This window comes from Quercus suber, unplaced genomic scaffold (genome assembly GCF_002906115.3).
Source record: "Quercus suber isolate HL8 unplaced genomic scaffold, Cork oak 2.0 scaffold_408, whole genome shotgun sequence".
Lineage (NCBI taxonomy): Eukaryota > Viridiplantae > Streptophyta > Magnoliopsida > Fagales > Fagaceae > Quercus > Quercus suber.
Window position 1 is genome coordinate 619,248 of NW_027069859.1, and position 17,333 is coordinate 636,580.

General features: G+C 36.7%; 1 protein-coding gene across 1 annotated transcript; it reads right to left on the reverse strand.

Annotated features, from left to right (window-relative positions):
• Positions 1-12,485: 12,485 nt before the first annotated feature.
• On the reverse strand, positions 12,486-16,402 carry LOC112028458 (tyrosine-sulfated glycopeptide receptor 1). Its single transcript, XM_024061148.2, has one exon. The coding sequence runs from the start codon at positions 16,004-16,006 to the stop codon at positions 12,782-12,784; it is 3,225 nt and encodes a 1,074-aa protein (XP_023916916.2). The 5' UTR covers positions 16,007-16,402; the 3' UTR covers positions 12,486-12,781.
• Between the last annotated feature and the right edge of the window lie 931 nt (positions 16,403-17,333).

Below are 17,333 nucleotides of genomic sequence, written 5' to 3' on the forward strand. Positions count from 1 at the left end.
CTTTGACTTTTTGCCTAGACCTTTAACCAAAAATCAAAATTTTCCGCATGAGACTATCTTGCCCAGTTTTTCGCATAGATTTCGATTTTGGACTCCGTTTCTTCATTTGAAGCTCCAAAATTGGTCAATTGGCACATTCTTCATTGTGGTTTCTTCAAAGGCATTCTTCAAGTAATCTTCTCATGCTTATCCAACCTCAAGCTTTCATCGAGCTTCTACCTTGAGTTTAAGGGAGGGTGTTAGAGATATATATTAGACATATTAGCCCAATGTAATATGCCCAAGCCCACTCCTGCTTGTACTAGTAGTCTAGGGTTTAGTCATCTATATATACTCATGTTAGGGTTCATTATAACATATGTTATTGTATTACACTTTTTTACAATAAAGATGTAGCTCTTAAGGGATTCCTCCATGGATGTAAGCCGATAAGGTTGAACCACATAACCCTCGTGTTCTTGATATTCCTATTCTATACTTTCTCTTCCACATCCACTTTAGTATATACAACATGATATAACATATCGCGTTGCTAATAATATTTAACAATTGCAAAATAAAAATAAATCTAGATTAAACAAAAATCACATACAAAACAACTAAATTTCTGAAAATCCAAATCACAATTCCAAAATTTTTACCCATACCTTTTCTCTCTCAAGCTCCCTCTCTCAGTTCTACCTAACCTCATTCTTCCTTCACTCAACCTCAACACCTCTATCACTGCCATCTGCTGCTGTTGCTAGTGTTCCTCAGATCCTCGATCTACATCTGCTGTTGTTCACACTCACACACGAGTTGAATCGGCTAAGGTATGATGAATCTGAGAAATTTCACTCCTCTCTAAAGTTCATATTTGTGTTTTTTGTCTCTGCTTTATTGCTCTGCCTTTGCCCTCTGCATTTTTTATGGAATGAAGTGTGGACCGTAGTTTGTGTTGTGTTTGTGACTTTTTTTTTTTGTTTTGGTTTTATACTTTTATGACTTTATTACATAAAGTGAGTATTGTAACTCTAAGCTTGTGAGACCAAAGTCTTTGTCTTTGGTTGAGTCAATAACTTTGTCTTTGTCACTCTGTGTGGTGCGACTTTGAGCTTGTGATTTATGTCTTTGTGCGGCCAATAGTCAATAATCAGACAGCATTAATTAACTATTTAAGTCATGGCTTTAGAAAACAAAATAGAAATATTATTGTCATGTTGTGGGCATGGATGTGTAATTGTGTTCCATTCTTTAAGTTTTTTTTTTTTTTTTGGCTGTTGTTGTCGTTGTTTAGAAGTCCCTTTTTTAGTTGGTGTATCTAACACATGATTAACAATTTAACATACTTAATATTCTCAAAAAAGAAAAAGAAAAAACAATTTAACATTAATGTTGTTGCGGCTTGTAAGGGCATATTTGTTTGTTTGTTTTTTTTTTTTTATTTGACTAATATTTGGTATAATAGAACTACGAAATATGGAAATAATGAAACATTTTTTAGAACTACGAAATTTCTTTCCAAACCTTTTTATTTTCATAAATTTTTTCTTTTGTTTTAGCTTCCCCCCCCCCCCCCTCCCAGGTTCAAATCCTATTCCGTCCCTGTGATTTCATTGTACCTAAGAAAATTAAGCATGCATGGCTTTTAGTTTGGATGATTCTGGGTCACATTTCATGACTAGGATTGATTTGAAAATGTTGCTGATATTGGCATGGTATTTTTTTGGGACAACGTTTTAAATTTTCAACAATAATTTTATTTTATTTTCTTTTTTGTGATTACAATTTGCATACTTGGGATTTTTTAGTTCAGGTACTAGGTTTTCTTTTTCTACATTTTAGCTAGTTCTATTAAAGTTGATCACTTTATATGCCAATTGTATGCAGGTTAATGAGTTTGATTTATTTGATCAAATGGGGTATTTTATTTTGTTGTAATTTTGAGTATTTCATTGTACTTAAGAAGATGAAGGCATGGATTCCCCTTATTACCTCCACTTTTGGATGATTCTGAATCACATTATGTGGCTAAGATGGTTTGAAAATGTTGCTGATAAGGGGTTGGTATGTTATTGGGGATAAAGTTTATCACTAATATACATTGTTGTTGGGCCCTTCTACTTTAATGAAGATCTGGAATTTTTTTGGGGAGAATATCTAAAAAAAAAATCAAATGATCTGCTGGACTCTTAAATTTGAATTTCATAGTTTATCATTAATATACATTGTTCATGTTGAGTGAACTGCAATATTTAATTATGCAGCACTGATGCTTGAGGTGGTAGATAATTTGCAATTGGTTCATTGTGATAACTTTTTTTTTTCTCCCTCCAATCTATCTCTTATCAAATTTTTTTTCTTCCTCAGGTCAAAGCTGATTGATTGTGTCATGTGGAATCTACAACTGTATAGGAATCTTGCTATTCTATAGTTTTGGAGTTAAGATGAGGATAGGTTCCACGTGCTTTTCCATCTTGCAAGTTCCTAGATGCAGAATCCTCACCTTAGCTACTTTTTGGAGGGAAAGCTTCCATAGTTTGAGCAGGACTGACAAAAACAGTTCTAGCTTTGGGCTACATGGTTATAGTATCTATGGGCTTGAGAGATGTTACAATAGGAAATGGACTTGAAGACCTGTATTTACAAACTCAAAGGGAAGAAATAAAACCACCTAGCAAAGCAAACCGAGCAACAATGGGCATGAAATTTTAGATGGAGTGGTTTCAAAAAGTGATACAATTAGTGTAAATAAGACAGAGATTAGTCAATTCCACAAAACTGAATACTGATATTCAACAAAAGATTGACTTGTGACAATTATAGGTTTTGACATTGAGGCAACTAGTGAAGAGAGTAGGATTAACCATCGATTCTGAGCTGTAGCAGTAGGCCAGAATGGGCATTGTTGGGCCTTCAGTACAAGGTGGACTATGGTAAACTAGGTGGACTAAGGTAAAGGGAATATGAGATAAATAGTCAATGGTCCTTCTACATAGTTTTCCAGATTTTGCTTAAAAGAGTCTGAAAGAGTTTAAGTTATAAGGTGGTGTAGCCTATTCCTAGACTGAAATCCTATGCCTAAGCTTCTGGATATTGAACTTTCAGGCCTAGTTCAGGCTTGGCTAGGACGCTAGGTACACAAACACATACATATTAGAATTTAACTATAGAAAGAGTGGTTGGTCTAGCTCACTAAGTGTCAGTCCATTTTATCCCTTCCATATTTTTCACTCTTTGGGCTAAAGAGGCGTAGCCACAACCCATATGAGACTCAATAGCTATGTAAGCCCTTCAACCAAAACTTCCTTTCAATTTTCTTTTTCTTTTGAAACCAACTTCCTTCAAAAAAAATTTTATCAAAAAAAAAAAAAAAAATTTCCTTCAAATTTTTTTTTTTGGAGAGAGTTTAAACTTGTGACATCCACTCTTAATAATAATTCTTTATCATCAGATCAAAACACCAATAGGTTTTTGATGTAAGTAGGGATTAAATTCCAAATCTCTTATTCAACTATCAGAAACTTTATCAGTTTAGTTAACTTGAATCCACGGCTTCCTTCAAATTTCTAAACAAAGGGGTTTGGCACTTAAAACCATATTTCAAACAATAAATTTGGTGATGCAAATTTTTTACAATTGTTGATGTGAATTTTTCTAAGATTAGTGCATAATAAAAGTAGTATTAATGATGAATCAATTTGAAAATGATATTGCTCAAATTATAACTTTTCAACTTAACAAATTGTGAAATTTTTTTTCTCTATGGTAAACGTTACTTTTGTAGTGAATTAGTTAATAAGTTCATCGTAGGTGCCCTATTATATCTCAAGCAAGGCATAACCACACTAAAGGAGTTACTTTTGTCTCCTATGGTTTATTTAATCCGTTTGATAGAGCTACCTAAGGTGAAGGGAATATGAGTTTATATAGTCACTCTTCAAAGTATTTGGATTGGTCTAGCAGATTGAATAACTAATGCCTTGTACGTCAATGTGCCTACTGCAAAGTTTTCCACATTTTGCTTTAGAGGAGTTTAAAAGAGTTTTAACTTATAATATAGCCCATTCCTAGCTAGAAATCTTGTGTCCAAGCATATTACTATGAACTATGAAGGGTGGTTGGAGTTTGGGCCGGTTGACATTTGTGTTTAGATATTTATATATTACTAAAAGCTGAAGCGTAACATTTAATGTTGTTATGCTCACATTGAGCCACGTTAGTAGCCATGTCATTTCCATCCTATTTTCTGAATTTTTAATTCAATTTTAAAATAGTTTTGACCAATTTTAAAATGCTAATAAAACTAAAATTATTTCTAATCTTATCTCTACTTTAAAGTCTACTTCTTATACATTTAAATCTACTATAAAGCCCAAGCCCACATCCAAAGCCTTTTCAACTAACTCCCTTCGTGAAACCTAATTGTTTTTTACAGTTACAACTTATGCTATTCCCTTTCTTTCTATTACATGGAGCCCTATCTCTACTTTAAATTCCACTACTTATACATTTAAATCCAATATAAACCCCAAGCCCACACCCAAAGCCTTTTCAACTAACTCCTTTTGTCAAATGATTGTCAATTGGATTGCTCATCATAACCTTTTATTAGCATAGGAATGTCATTCTGACTTAAATTATATATATTACTTGGAAGAGTAAGCCCAAGGTTTTCTAAATTCTTCTATCCTCTTCTATCTTATCTTCATGTACTTTGCCCTTCCAATCCTTGTCAAACTTACAGAAACCAACTTTTAGGTGGGTGATGTGAGGATCCCGTTGGTGTCTACAGGTGACAGCGTTAGTTGTTCTAAGCGAGCATAGATGCACATAATTGAAGGGCACATGTTGCACCAAAAGGATTGTGAATGTGCTTTTCGATTGTACTCCACCTATGCAATGGCTCTCAAATATGACTGCTTGTGACCAGTACTGGGTCTAAAAGTAAATGAAGAAAGGAGTTACAAGAACACAAGAAGTAAAAAAAGAAAAAGAGAGAGATCAACTAATTCCCAAATTCTTAATGATTACGAGCAGCATCAATATAATACTGTAATATATGGTTGCATTAATTTTAGTATGCAAGCGTCAATTTTTTGTACAAATTTGTATTTTGTTAGTACAAATAAGTATATGAAAGAAGCAAAATTTTACTGAACCAGGGGTCTTCACAAATAACATCAAATTATTTTCACATTCAGTAGTAAAACATGTTGTTCTCTAGCAAACAATGCATATTATTTGTAAACTTCCAGCAATTTAACAAACCACGACATTTTCAAGGGAAAATTTTATACTTGCAAGTTTTACAAAGGATGGGAAGATAACAGGGCCACTCAAATATACAGGTGATGTTCACACATCCATGTACCCCAAATTCAGAGAAAAAAAAAAAAAAAAAATACTCTTTTAACGTTGGACAAGAAACGGTATTATTGAATTAGAATGGTGAAATCAAACAATTGGATTTTACTCAGATCCTCGTAGATCTATTAGAATCATCAATCATAGTAGGATCCATTGCATATTTACTTCATTGGAGAACGTGTAATACTGTTCAGGAATGCTTTTAATTACGATTACATCCAAGAAACATATTAGAAAAACACTGATATTCATTAATTGGGCCACCATTTAGTATCTTGGGCCTTGCTTTGCACATCCAGTGGGGCCCTTGACCATCTCTTCTGGTGAGAACTCAAAAGGTACACAACCCCACCACCCGCCCCCCCCCCACCCCCAAAAAAAAAAAAAAAGACAGTTTCTTTTGTTGTTTTATTGTTTTGTTTTTATGTTGTTTATATCTGCAACAATGCAGTTATTTGGATAGTCTCTACAATTAGAAAACACAGAAATTTGGGAGACCCCAGTTGAAAGTGTTGCACCCAAAATATCAGACCTGGGAATCCAGATGAACAAAATTAATCATGTCATTGTTTACTTCAATGTAGGTAGCATACTTTCTTCTAATTTAGTTCTTTAACTGGGTTATGAGAACAGTAGCAAAACTCTAAAATGGACATCATATCCTAGAGGCTGAAAGCCGCTATTTTATGAATGAATAGGTCACTGCTTTCTCATTACACACGTTTGACAAGTTCTTACAATTTACAATTGTAATCATAGATCTACAGTTTCTACTTCAAGGTTCCTAAGGAGTGTAGCAGCAGGTAATAATAGTTTCTCGATACATTTTTGAAGCAACATAACAAGATAAAACTCATTCCAACAGGTGAACTTAGATAAAATCTGCATTAATAAATGTAAAATTTTTTGGGGTAAGTATATATGTTCAGGGGATGTGTTTAGGTGCAATATATACTAATCCTTATTTTGTTCTTGGGGGGCTGCCCCTACATTCTCCAGCCAATCAACAACTTCCTGAATGGTTGGTCTCTTGAAAGGATTTGGATTGACACACATACAGGCCACATCAAGCACCTGTAGCATCTCCTCCTCATAACCCTTCCCTCCAAGGAGAGGATCGAAGATTTCATCTTGTTTGCCCTCACTCCTCATTTGGTGCACCCAGCCAACCAACTCTCTTGACATCTTTGGTTTGAATACCTCCATAGGCCTCTTCCCGGTGAGCAGCTCAAGCATGACAACCCCAAAGCTGTAAACATCTCCCCTCAAAGTGGCCACCCATGATTGCCCGTATTTTTGTGTACCTCGGGAAACCAATTTTTTATCAATCCAAGTGTTTAATCATGTTGCTTTCATCTCCAATCACCTTTCTAATATTCCATTGTGGAATTTCATCCCATCATAATTAGAAATTAGTTGTGTTGATTAGAAGCCAATCTCCTTTAAGGAAGTTTTGCATTTCAGGCTCCCACAATTGGCGTCGTTGGTATGAATTTCCACAAAGCTATAGGATTAGGAGTTAGTTAAAGTTGAAATGACAAGCCGGGGATGGAATGGGCTTCTAGGTCGCCTCAACTGGGCTTGTCCGTAGGATTAGTTTTAAGGAATAGAATGGTACAGTCAAAATGGAGGAGGCACGGCCAAACGGAGCCACAACAAAGTCATAGAAGAGAACTGGTGCCTCCCTCCCATTGTAGGGAAACATCAGTGATGAACTCCATGAGACCTTCCCAATCCAGCAGAAATCGGGAAATGGATCATTTGAGGGCGCAAATGTTACCCTTACAACGAGGAGCAAGGCATCATAAAGGAAATAGAGATCATTGGGAAATTATCCCCGATGGAGGAGACTCTTGTAGAGGGGAGAACACCTTAAGGTAGCTGCATCAGAAATCCCAACTTATAGGTATAGACAAAGGTCAATCTCACCTTGCGCAGGAATAGGGGGAGTTCAGTATTCCTAGTCAACAAGTGCAAGGAAAGAGTGGATTCTCCCCCATGGAGGAATAAGCAGAAAGAACTCTCCCCATGACGAATCGAGGAAAGAGAAGTTTCTCTGAGAAGATTCCAGACATTGAGGACTCATGGTGAGCCTTCTAGTCCACAAAATATGGGGAATGATGTGATGAGCAGGGCCTTGCAACAAATTTCACGGTCCCTTTTTTTTGAGGATATCAAGACTTCGGACATGCAACAGAGATTTGTGAGGGCTATTTTCTTTATCTATGATGGTAAATCTGACCTTGCGGAGTATGTTAGTCAATACAACCAAAACATGGCCATCTACTCCAAGAATGAGGTCTTAATGTGTAAAATCTTCTCGTCTAGCCTGGGACCCATGACCATGAGGTGGTTTGGCAGATTGGAGAAGAGATTCATTCATGGATATGATGAGTTGACCTAAGCATTCGGCGCAAGGTTTGTAAAATGTAGTCGAGTTCTTGAGCCCTTTGACTCTTTGATTACAATGTCTATGAAGGAAGAAGAAACTCTCAATAAGATCAGAGGAAATAATGCAGAAGTCACCGCCAGGACTTTCAAGGTCAGGCTCCCCATTGATTCCAAGCTGAGAACCTCTTTGACCCTACATATGTTTCAAAAAATTTTATGCTCCACTGTACCTTTAAGCAAAACCCAAAATACCCCGAAAAGAGTGAACACCATACTTCACAACTCTCTGGTTATGGGGCAATGCAAGAGTAAATGATTAATATTCTCCCCTGCCCTCTTACACATACAACACAGTCAATAACAACAAGCGGACACTGCCTCAAGTTGCCATTAGTCAAAATTCTACTCAATGCCGCTACACACAAAGAAATTAACCTTTGAAGGCACTTTTGGAACTCCACACAAACTTCCAAAGAATTAACTGATGGGAAGGGGATTGTTAAACTTTGTGGACAATGGAGAAGGTGAGAAGAGTCAGAACAAAAAGCAAAAGATTCCTAATGTTTTCAGCAACTGATGGTCAAGAGCATACATAAAAACATATAACTATTATAAATTCACATAGAATTACCATGTGTTGATCATCATTGCATTGAGATTGTTTCTTCTGCATTGATGCATTTGGAAGTGAAAAGTTATTAGCAGCCAATGAATGGTCCCACGCATCATCAAATAAATGCCTAAAACTCCGTGTTTAGCCTCAATTACGGGCTCAAATTCTGACTCATGGATGACTTACGCAGCCACTTCAGAGTAATACTTACATAGTCCCAGATCACTGCTCACTGTGTGTAGCCAGAAACGTCTCACACACTGACACTACTTTGAGCACTGCCGGACACACTCTGGGCAACAACGGACTGCCACATGGACATGCACAGGATGTGCAAAGGAGAGGCATTAGCATTTTTTTACCAATTTCTGTCCCACATCCATATTTGGGAAGCATTGCTATGTCCACGAGGCATCAAAGAGAGGGAAGAGAACTTACAGGTTCTATTAAGTCAGTATGTGATGATGATTACCCTGAAATATAATTTTGGTACCCATTTTATTGGATCAGCAGTCAGGTGGAATCTACAATTTTCATGATAATTTTTCCAACTTGATTTTATTTTCCATTGCGCACAAGACAAGAATATTACAGACTACTTGACTGTGAAACACTGTCTAGACTGCAGAACATGAAAGTTCAGACTCTTGTTGTAAGTTCGGTATGATTTAAGTCAAGCATTTGGATCCAAACCAACTACATTAACTAAAAGTTCAATACAATGCACCTAAAAGATTCACAAACATTGACTACTAGTAAATAATATAGTCTGATATATATGTGTGTGTGTGTGTGTGTGTTGACTTCAAATATGACATAACATTACTTGATTGATGCTTCCATTGGATACAATTGAAAATCAAGAAACTGAGATCTATATACACCCAACTATATATAGGCATGTTGATATGCCTGGTCTGAAAATTGTCACTCTTATTCAACTTATTCACTAATCAGTATATACCTTTGAGCAAGCATAGTTCATATAATTAAGCCTCAAACCAACAAAAAAATCAGTCACAAAGAAACACTCAATGGAACCAGGGTCCTATCTATATGTCTAAATTCTACCGAAGTTCCTAACGAGTATCTGTTGGGCCAGAAGATCATCGTCAATAAATTGTTTAATTGACTTCAAAGTTCCCATGTATTTATTTAAAGGAAGAAAAAAAAAAGGAAGAGAATAAGAATAAAGATAAGTTGAGTAAACAAATGCTTAACGGATAGCAATGAAGGAAATATGGGACATAAGATTGGTAACACTTGCTATCTGCAGCAAAATGATTAGATATGCTCATTTATCAAACAAGTTTACTGGTGGTATATCCTGGTAAAGGGGAAAAAGAGTGCATTTCAATGATTATAAGACATTCTGAACATTATGGAGATTGAACATCACTGAGACATTAATCTGACTAGGTTTTATATAATTTGGTCAAGAGATAAATGTACACAATCCAGCTTTCTTTTCTTATTTGGGTGTATTTTTTGGGGGGTTTGGGGGAACCGGGGGGGGGGGGGGGGGGTGTTGGTTTGGTAGGAACAGTAAAAAAGAGTTCCCTTTTCAAGGTAGTTTGCTCACATGATTATCAATTGGATTGCTCATTATAACCTTCTATCAGCAGCAGGAATGTCATTCTGACTTAAATTATACATATTACTTGGAAGAGTAAGCCCAAGGTTTCCTAAGTTCTTCTATCCTTTTCTATCTTATCGTCATGTGCTTTGCCCTTCCAATCCTTGACAAACTTAGAGAAACCAACTTTTAGGTGGGTGATGTGAGGATCCCGTTGGTGTCTACAGGTGACAGCGTTAGTTGTTCTAAGCGAGCATAGATGCACATAATTGAAGGGCACATGTTGCACCAAAAGGATTGTGAATGTGCTTTTCGATTGTACTCCAACTATGCAATGGCTCTCAAATATGACTGCTTGTGACCAGTACTGGGTCTAAAAGCAAATAAAGAAAGGAGTTACAAGAACACAAGAAGTAAAAAAGAAAAAGAGAAAGAGATCAACTATTTCCCAAATTCTTAATGATTACGAGCAGCATCAATATAATACTGTAATATATGGTTGCATTAATTTTAGTATGCAAGCGTCAATTTTTTGTACAAATTTGTATTTTGTTAGTACAAATAAGTGTATGAAAGAAGCTGAATTTTACTGAACCAGGGGTCTTCACAAATAACATCAAATTATTTTCACATTTAGTAGTTAAACATGTTGTTCTCTAGTAAACAGTTTATACCTATATCTATATATTATTAAAAGCTGAAACTTAACATTTATTGTTGCTACGCAACCACGTCATCATTTATTTTTTATATTTTCTTTTCTCTATTTAAACTTTTCTTCCCCTATTTTCCAAAAAAAAAAAAAAAAACTCTTTTTCTTTCTATTAGTTCACACACGTACAGACCTATTATTACACTTTTTCCAACATTTCCCTTTCCTTTTTGCCTTCTTTATCTCCTCACTACTTTACCGTTATACATCCTTCATCTTTTTATATTTTAACTCTCTTCTACTCCCATTTTATTTTGTATAAATTTGATATCATTTTCTCATTCAATTCATATTTTTTCCACACAAAATGTGAATAGTCTCTCTCTCTCTCACTCTCTCTCTACTTTCTTTCGAGGAATTTTTATTCTTTCTTATAACTCTAATTAAGGTTGATGGTTTTTTTTTTTTTTTAATTATGTGTTTTGGTATTGTGTGTTTTTTTTTAAATATCCCATCAAAAGTATTCTCTTTCCCTTTTATAACTTTGGTTGAATTTTAGTTTGGGTTAATACTTAGTTTTTTTGGGAACATGAATTTGAATATGCCTATCAATTGTTTGGGTAATAAATTATTATAAAGCCTATTATTTATTCCTTTAGTTTCATTTTAATTTTGGTTAAGATAATATTGTAATTTTGTAATGAGTTTTGTTATTATGATGATTTATTTATTTCTTAAGAGATGAGAAATTTGAATNTAAATTTGAAAAACTTATAAAGTTTAGTTGTATATTAAGTAAATATAATAGACTACAATAGAAATTAGAAGAATAAGGTTCACCTTAAAAAAAAATTAATCAAACATAAAAAGAAAAAAAAGAAAAAAAAAGATATATTTGTAGAGATAAAAAGATTAAAAAAAAAAAATACTTGTACAAATCCTTTTTTTTAATAGACAACACTTGAAGAAATGGTTATTTTTTATATATTACACATCATTATATAATATTTATATTCTCACGCATCGCATGAATCTACTGCTAGTTATTTGTAAACTTCCAGCAATTTAACAAACCACGACATTTTTAAGGGAAAATTTTATACTTGCAAGTTTTATAAAGGATGGGAAGATAACAGGGCCACTCAAATATACAGGTGATGCCCACACATCCATGCCACAAATTCGAAAAAAAAAAAAAAAAACCTCTTTTAACGTTAGACAAGAAACGGTATTATTGAATTTAATGGTGAAATCAAACAACTGGATATTGCTCAGATCCTCAAAGATCTATTAGAATCATCAATCATAGTAGATCCATTGCATAGTTACTTCATTGGAGAACGTGTAGTACTGTTCAGGAATGCTTTTAAATTACGATTACATCCAAGAAACATATTAGAAAAGAGAAGAAAACACTGATATTCATTAATTAGTCTCTTGGGCCTTGCGTTGCACATCCAGTGGAGCCCTTGACCATCTCTTCTGGTGAGATCTCACAAGGTAAACAACCCCACCGCCGCCCGCCCGCCCCCCCCCCACAAACAGTTTCTTTTGTTCCCTTTTGTTTTATTATTGTTTGTTTTTGTGTTGTTTATTGACTGTTATTCAGCAAAAAAGGGGGGAAAAAATCAGTGGTCAGCTAGAGAAGATAAAAGATCTGCAACGATGCAGTTATTTGGATAGTCTCTACAATTAGAAAACAAAGAAATTTGGGAGACCCCGTTGAAAGTGTTGCACCCAAAATATCATAGCTGGGAATCCAGATGAAAAAAATTAATCATGTCATTGTTTACTTCAATGTAGGTAGCATACTTGCTTCTAATTTAGTTCTTTAACTGACAGGTTATGAGAACAGTAGCAAAACTCTAAAATGGACATCATATCCTAGAGGCTGAAAGCCGCTATTTTATGAATGAATAGGTCACTGCTTTCTCATTACACACGTTCGACAAGTTCTTACAATTTACAATTGTAATCTAGTTCTTACAATTTACAATTGTAATCATAGATCTACAGTTTCTACTTCAAGGTTCCTAAGGAGTGTAGCAGGTAATAATTGTTTCTCGATACATTTTTGAAGCAACATAACAAGATAAAACTCATTCCAAAAGGGGAACTTAGATAAAATCTGCATTAATAAATGTAAAATTTTTTGGGGTAAGTATATATGTTCAGGGGATGTGTTTAGGTGCAATATATACTAATCCTTATTTTGTTCTCGGGGGGCTGCCCCTACATTCTCCAGCCAATCAACAACTTCCTGAATGGTTGGTCTCTTGAAAGGATTTGGATTGACACACATACAGGCCACATCAAGCACCTGTAGCATCTCCTCCTCATAACCCTTCCCTCCAAGGAGAGGATCGAAGATTTCATCTTGTTTGCCCTCACTCCTCATTTGGTGCACCCAGCCAACCAACTCTCTTGACATCTTTGGTCTGAATACCTCCATAGGCCTCTTCCCGGTGAGCAGCTCAAGCATGACAACCCCAAAGCTGTAAACATCTCCCCTCAAAGTAGCCACCCATGATTGCCCGTACTCTGGAGGAATGTAACCCAATGTACCAACAAGCTCAGTTGTAACATGAGTCTGATAAGGATCAATCAATCGGGACAAACCGAAATCTGCAACATGTGCTTCAAAATTGTCATTAAGGAGGATGTTACTGGACTTGATGTCACGATGCACAATATGTGGCTCACATATCTGGTGCATGTAAGATACCCCACAGCTTGCTCCCTGTGCAATTTTCAGCCGAGTTGGCCAATCCAGTTGAGATGCACCATCAGCCTTCTCATGCAACCAGTAATCCAGACTTCCTTTCTCCATGTAGGTATACATTAGTAGCCGAGAGCCCTCATGCATGCAATAACCTTGCAGGGAAACCAGGTTCTGGTGTTGGGCTGTGGAGAGAGCCTCTACCTCAGCTTTGAATTCCCTTTCCATCAGTCCCAAGTCTCCTGAGAGTTTTTTAACAGCCAGCTTGGTGCCGTTTGCTAATGTTGCTTTATAAACCAAACCAAAACCCCCACAGCCTACAATGTTTGCTTGACTAAAATTGTCTGTGGCTTTCAAGATTTCGGATATGGTAAGATCTTTGATTTCGTTGGCCTTGTTTGGGAACATTACTACTATGCTGGTATCCTTGTCAACCTCAATGGGAACCAGTGGATTAGAGTTGCTAGAAATTGAATCCAAATCAGTCTTGTCAGTGTCCCCTTTCGGAATAATCCTCCTCTTGGACATTATCCACAGTGCTAGCACAGTGATGATAAAACCAGTGCCAAAAATGATTGCAATGGCTACTCCGGCAATAAGCTTTCTGTTTGAGCCTATATGAGTTTCAATTCCTAGTTGACTTTGACAAGAACGCAGCATGATTGTGCCACACAGCCCTGGATTCCCTTCAAAACTGGAAATGGTAAAGGTATCAAACTGACCACCAGTTGGTATTGGTCCTTGAAGATCATTGTATGCAACAGTAAATGAAGATAAGAAATTTAGACTTGTAAGTGAAGGAGGGATTTCACCAGATAGATGGTTTCTGGTGAGAATCAATCTCTCCAAGTTAGAGAGATCAGAAATTTGATCCGGAATTTTGCCAGAGAAGTTGTTGTAGCTGAGATCCAACACATGAAGAACCTTCAATTGGCCAATACCAAGAGGAATATTGCCACTTAGGCTGTTGTTTTCAAGGTATATAGCTGGAGGAAGGTTGGAGAACTGATTGTACTGTTGAATGGTAGCATTGCCGGGCATGACAAAGACAGGCAATCCTAGAAAAGTCTTATCCTCTTGATCATAAGCCTGTTGTGACAACAGAGCTGGCAATTGGCAGAGCTCCTGGGGAAATTCTCCTACAAGGAGGTTACAAGACAAGTCTATGTAGAAAAGACGAGGCAGACTACTCAACCAAACAGGAATTGTACCTGTGAGATTATTTAAAGACAAATCCAAGACCTCGATTTTCTTAAGCTTAGCAATCCAGTTGGGCACTTGACCAGTGAATTGGCAACCACCCAAACCTAAAATTTGGAGATTTTGGAATCCATATGCATCCATGGTGTTGTCATCATAATAAGGTATTGGTTCACCAAAGAAATTCTCGGTGAATATGAGAGTACTGAGATTCTTGCAGCCCATCAGATTCCTCATGGCCCCCGTGATGTTTGTTAGATTATTGATTGAAATTGAGAAGAAAGACAGAGATTGCAGGACAGATATGTCAGGCAAGAGCTGTCCTGTTAGCTGGTTACTGGCCAATCTAATTGCTGTCAGTGACTTGCATAAGTAGAGGCTTGGTGGGAAGTTACCAGTGAAGTTGTTGTTGCCGAGGTCAAGGGTGGTGAGGCGGACAAATGGGGAGAAATCGAAGGTGGAGAGATTACCTGCCAAATGGTTGACTCGTAAAATCAATGTGGTGAGATTGGTGCAGTTCCCCAGAGACGAGGGCAGAAAACCAGTGAGGTTGTTGATGTGAAGTTGCAGATTTTCCATGTTGTAGAGCTGGCCAATATCAGGAGGAATTGGGCCCTCGAATAGATTGGAGTAGAGTTCAAGGCTTCTGAGGCTGGTGAGGCGGAGGATGCGACGGTCAATGTTTCCAGAAAGTTTATTACGAGGTAAAGACATCTCTTGGAGTCCAGCAACATCATAAATGTCAGATGGGAGCTGTCCTGAGAGAGAATTGAAACCCGCTCGGAAAATCTCTAGCTTGGAACACAATCCTAGTCCATTCGAAATTTGACCATCGAAATTATTGAAGGAGAAATCCAAGAACCTGAGGGAGGAAGAGGAAGTAGAAGAGTTGCTGCACAAAGTAGAGGTGGGGATAGAGCCCTGGAAGTTGTTGTGGCTAAGATTGAAGCCAATCAAGGAAGTCCCCACTAGTGAGTGCAGGAAGGAAGATGGAATTGTTCCATTGAAGCGATTGCTTGATAAATCAAGTGTCTGCAGGGGAGGGACAGGGACACTGGTGTCGGTATAAGATGATGGTAATTCCCCAGAGAAATGGTTATAGCTCAAATCAAGGAACTGGAGGTGATTAAAGGAAGAGAAGAAGCCAGAAGAGAGAGGACCGGAGAGGGTATTGCGGGAGAGATTGAGGTTAGAGAGATAGGTAAGGTGTGTGATAGATAGGTTGAGGGTCCCCGTGAGGCCTCTGGAGGGTAGAAGAAGAGAGATGACCCGAGAAGAATTATCATCGCAATGGATCCCTTCCCAAAGACAGCAATCCACAGACCGAGACCAGTTGAGACGAGGATGGGGAGGTCCTACTGCTATGTTGAGGGACAAAAGAGAGTCACCATCATCTAGGTTGCAGGTTGCGGCAGAGGAAACAACAAAGAAGCAAAATAAAACTAGAAATGTGAAGAGAGGTATTACCAACTGGACCACAACCATATATGGCCGAGCCTCTCTCATCGGAGCAATAGCAAAATAGGATCAGAAGAAACAACAACAACAACAACAAATGGTAATAGTAACAGTGATTGAGAAAAAGAGCAGTTGTGGTTGTGGTTGTAGTACCTGCTACTGCTACAGCTACTGCTTCTGCTGTGTTGTAATTGTAAACAAGGGACATAATACTCTTTGTACCACCACATCTGAGATGGAGATGATGGGATAGCAATTCGCAAGTAGTAGTGAACACCCCGTTGACCCTTGTAAAAGGGACGGATGAAGATTGAAGGGAGAGAGTGAGTGAGTTCGGTGACGTTGACGTTAGAAGATGAGATGAGATTAATATATATTATATACTAAACTTTCCTTTTTATAATATCTTTATACTATTATCATGCGTTTACTTTTGGGACGGCTATTCCTGGTGGTGGCTGTTGTTGGACTCTTTCTAATCAACATCATCATCACCACCATTATTAACATTTCACAATATAACGTGTAGAGCAGATATGAGATACCACACTCCACACACAAACACACAAAGACGCATCTCTGCCTGCCTATAACAAATTCAGAATTGAATTGAATGACTTTCTTTTTTTTCCTTTTTAATAATGGGCTATGCGCCTATCCTACGGAGTCGTCGGATGCAATACACGGACAAAATCAAGTCTATATTAGTAACATTACATTTTATTTTATATATAAATAAAATGTAGAATTTCTTTAAAAAAAAATCTAAAAAATGTAATAGTGGTACTGTGGAATTAGAAGTGGATTGGATGGACGGAGAACAAAGTGTTTATGAGAGCAGTCACACTCCTAGCGCATTGGCAGCAACTTACTATTTTTTTTTTTTTTGTTTTCTATTTTAGGATAAAATTTAACTCTGAATTAAAAAAAAAAAAAATTTAGGTAACTGTCTTTTCAAAACATTCACATCAAATTTTCTATCCTACACTTAATTTTATTTTAGAAATAATTGTACTTTAAAACCTTAAACCATACCTCAAATAATGTTTTGTACCATAAATTTTTAGAGTCCAAATCTTCTGTCCCACTTACATGTTCCACTCTATGCTCCACCAATAAAAACTTGACACATGTTCACCTAATTAATTAATTACTACATTAATTAATGATGGTAGTATTAATAAGTCAATAAATGGTAGCATTTAATTAGTTAGGTGAACATGTGGCAAGTTTTTATTGTGGAGCATGGAGTGGAGCAGGAAAAGTGGGACAGAAGATTTGGACTCAAATTTTTATAATATACAATTAGTACTTTAAACTATAACTCGTGTTATACTTAGCATCATGTTGTCAATTTTGTTGTTATCTTGCATCC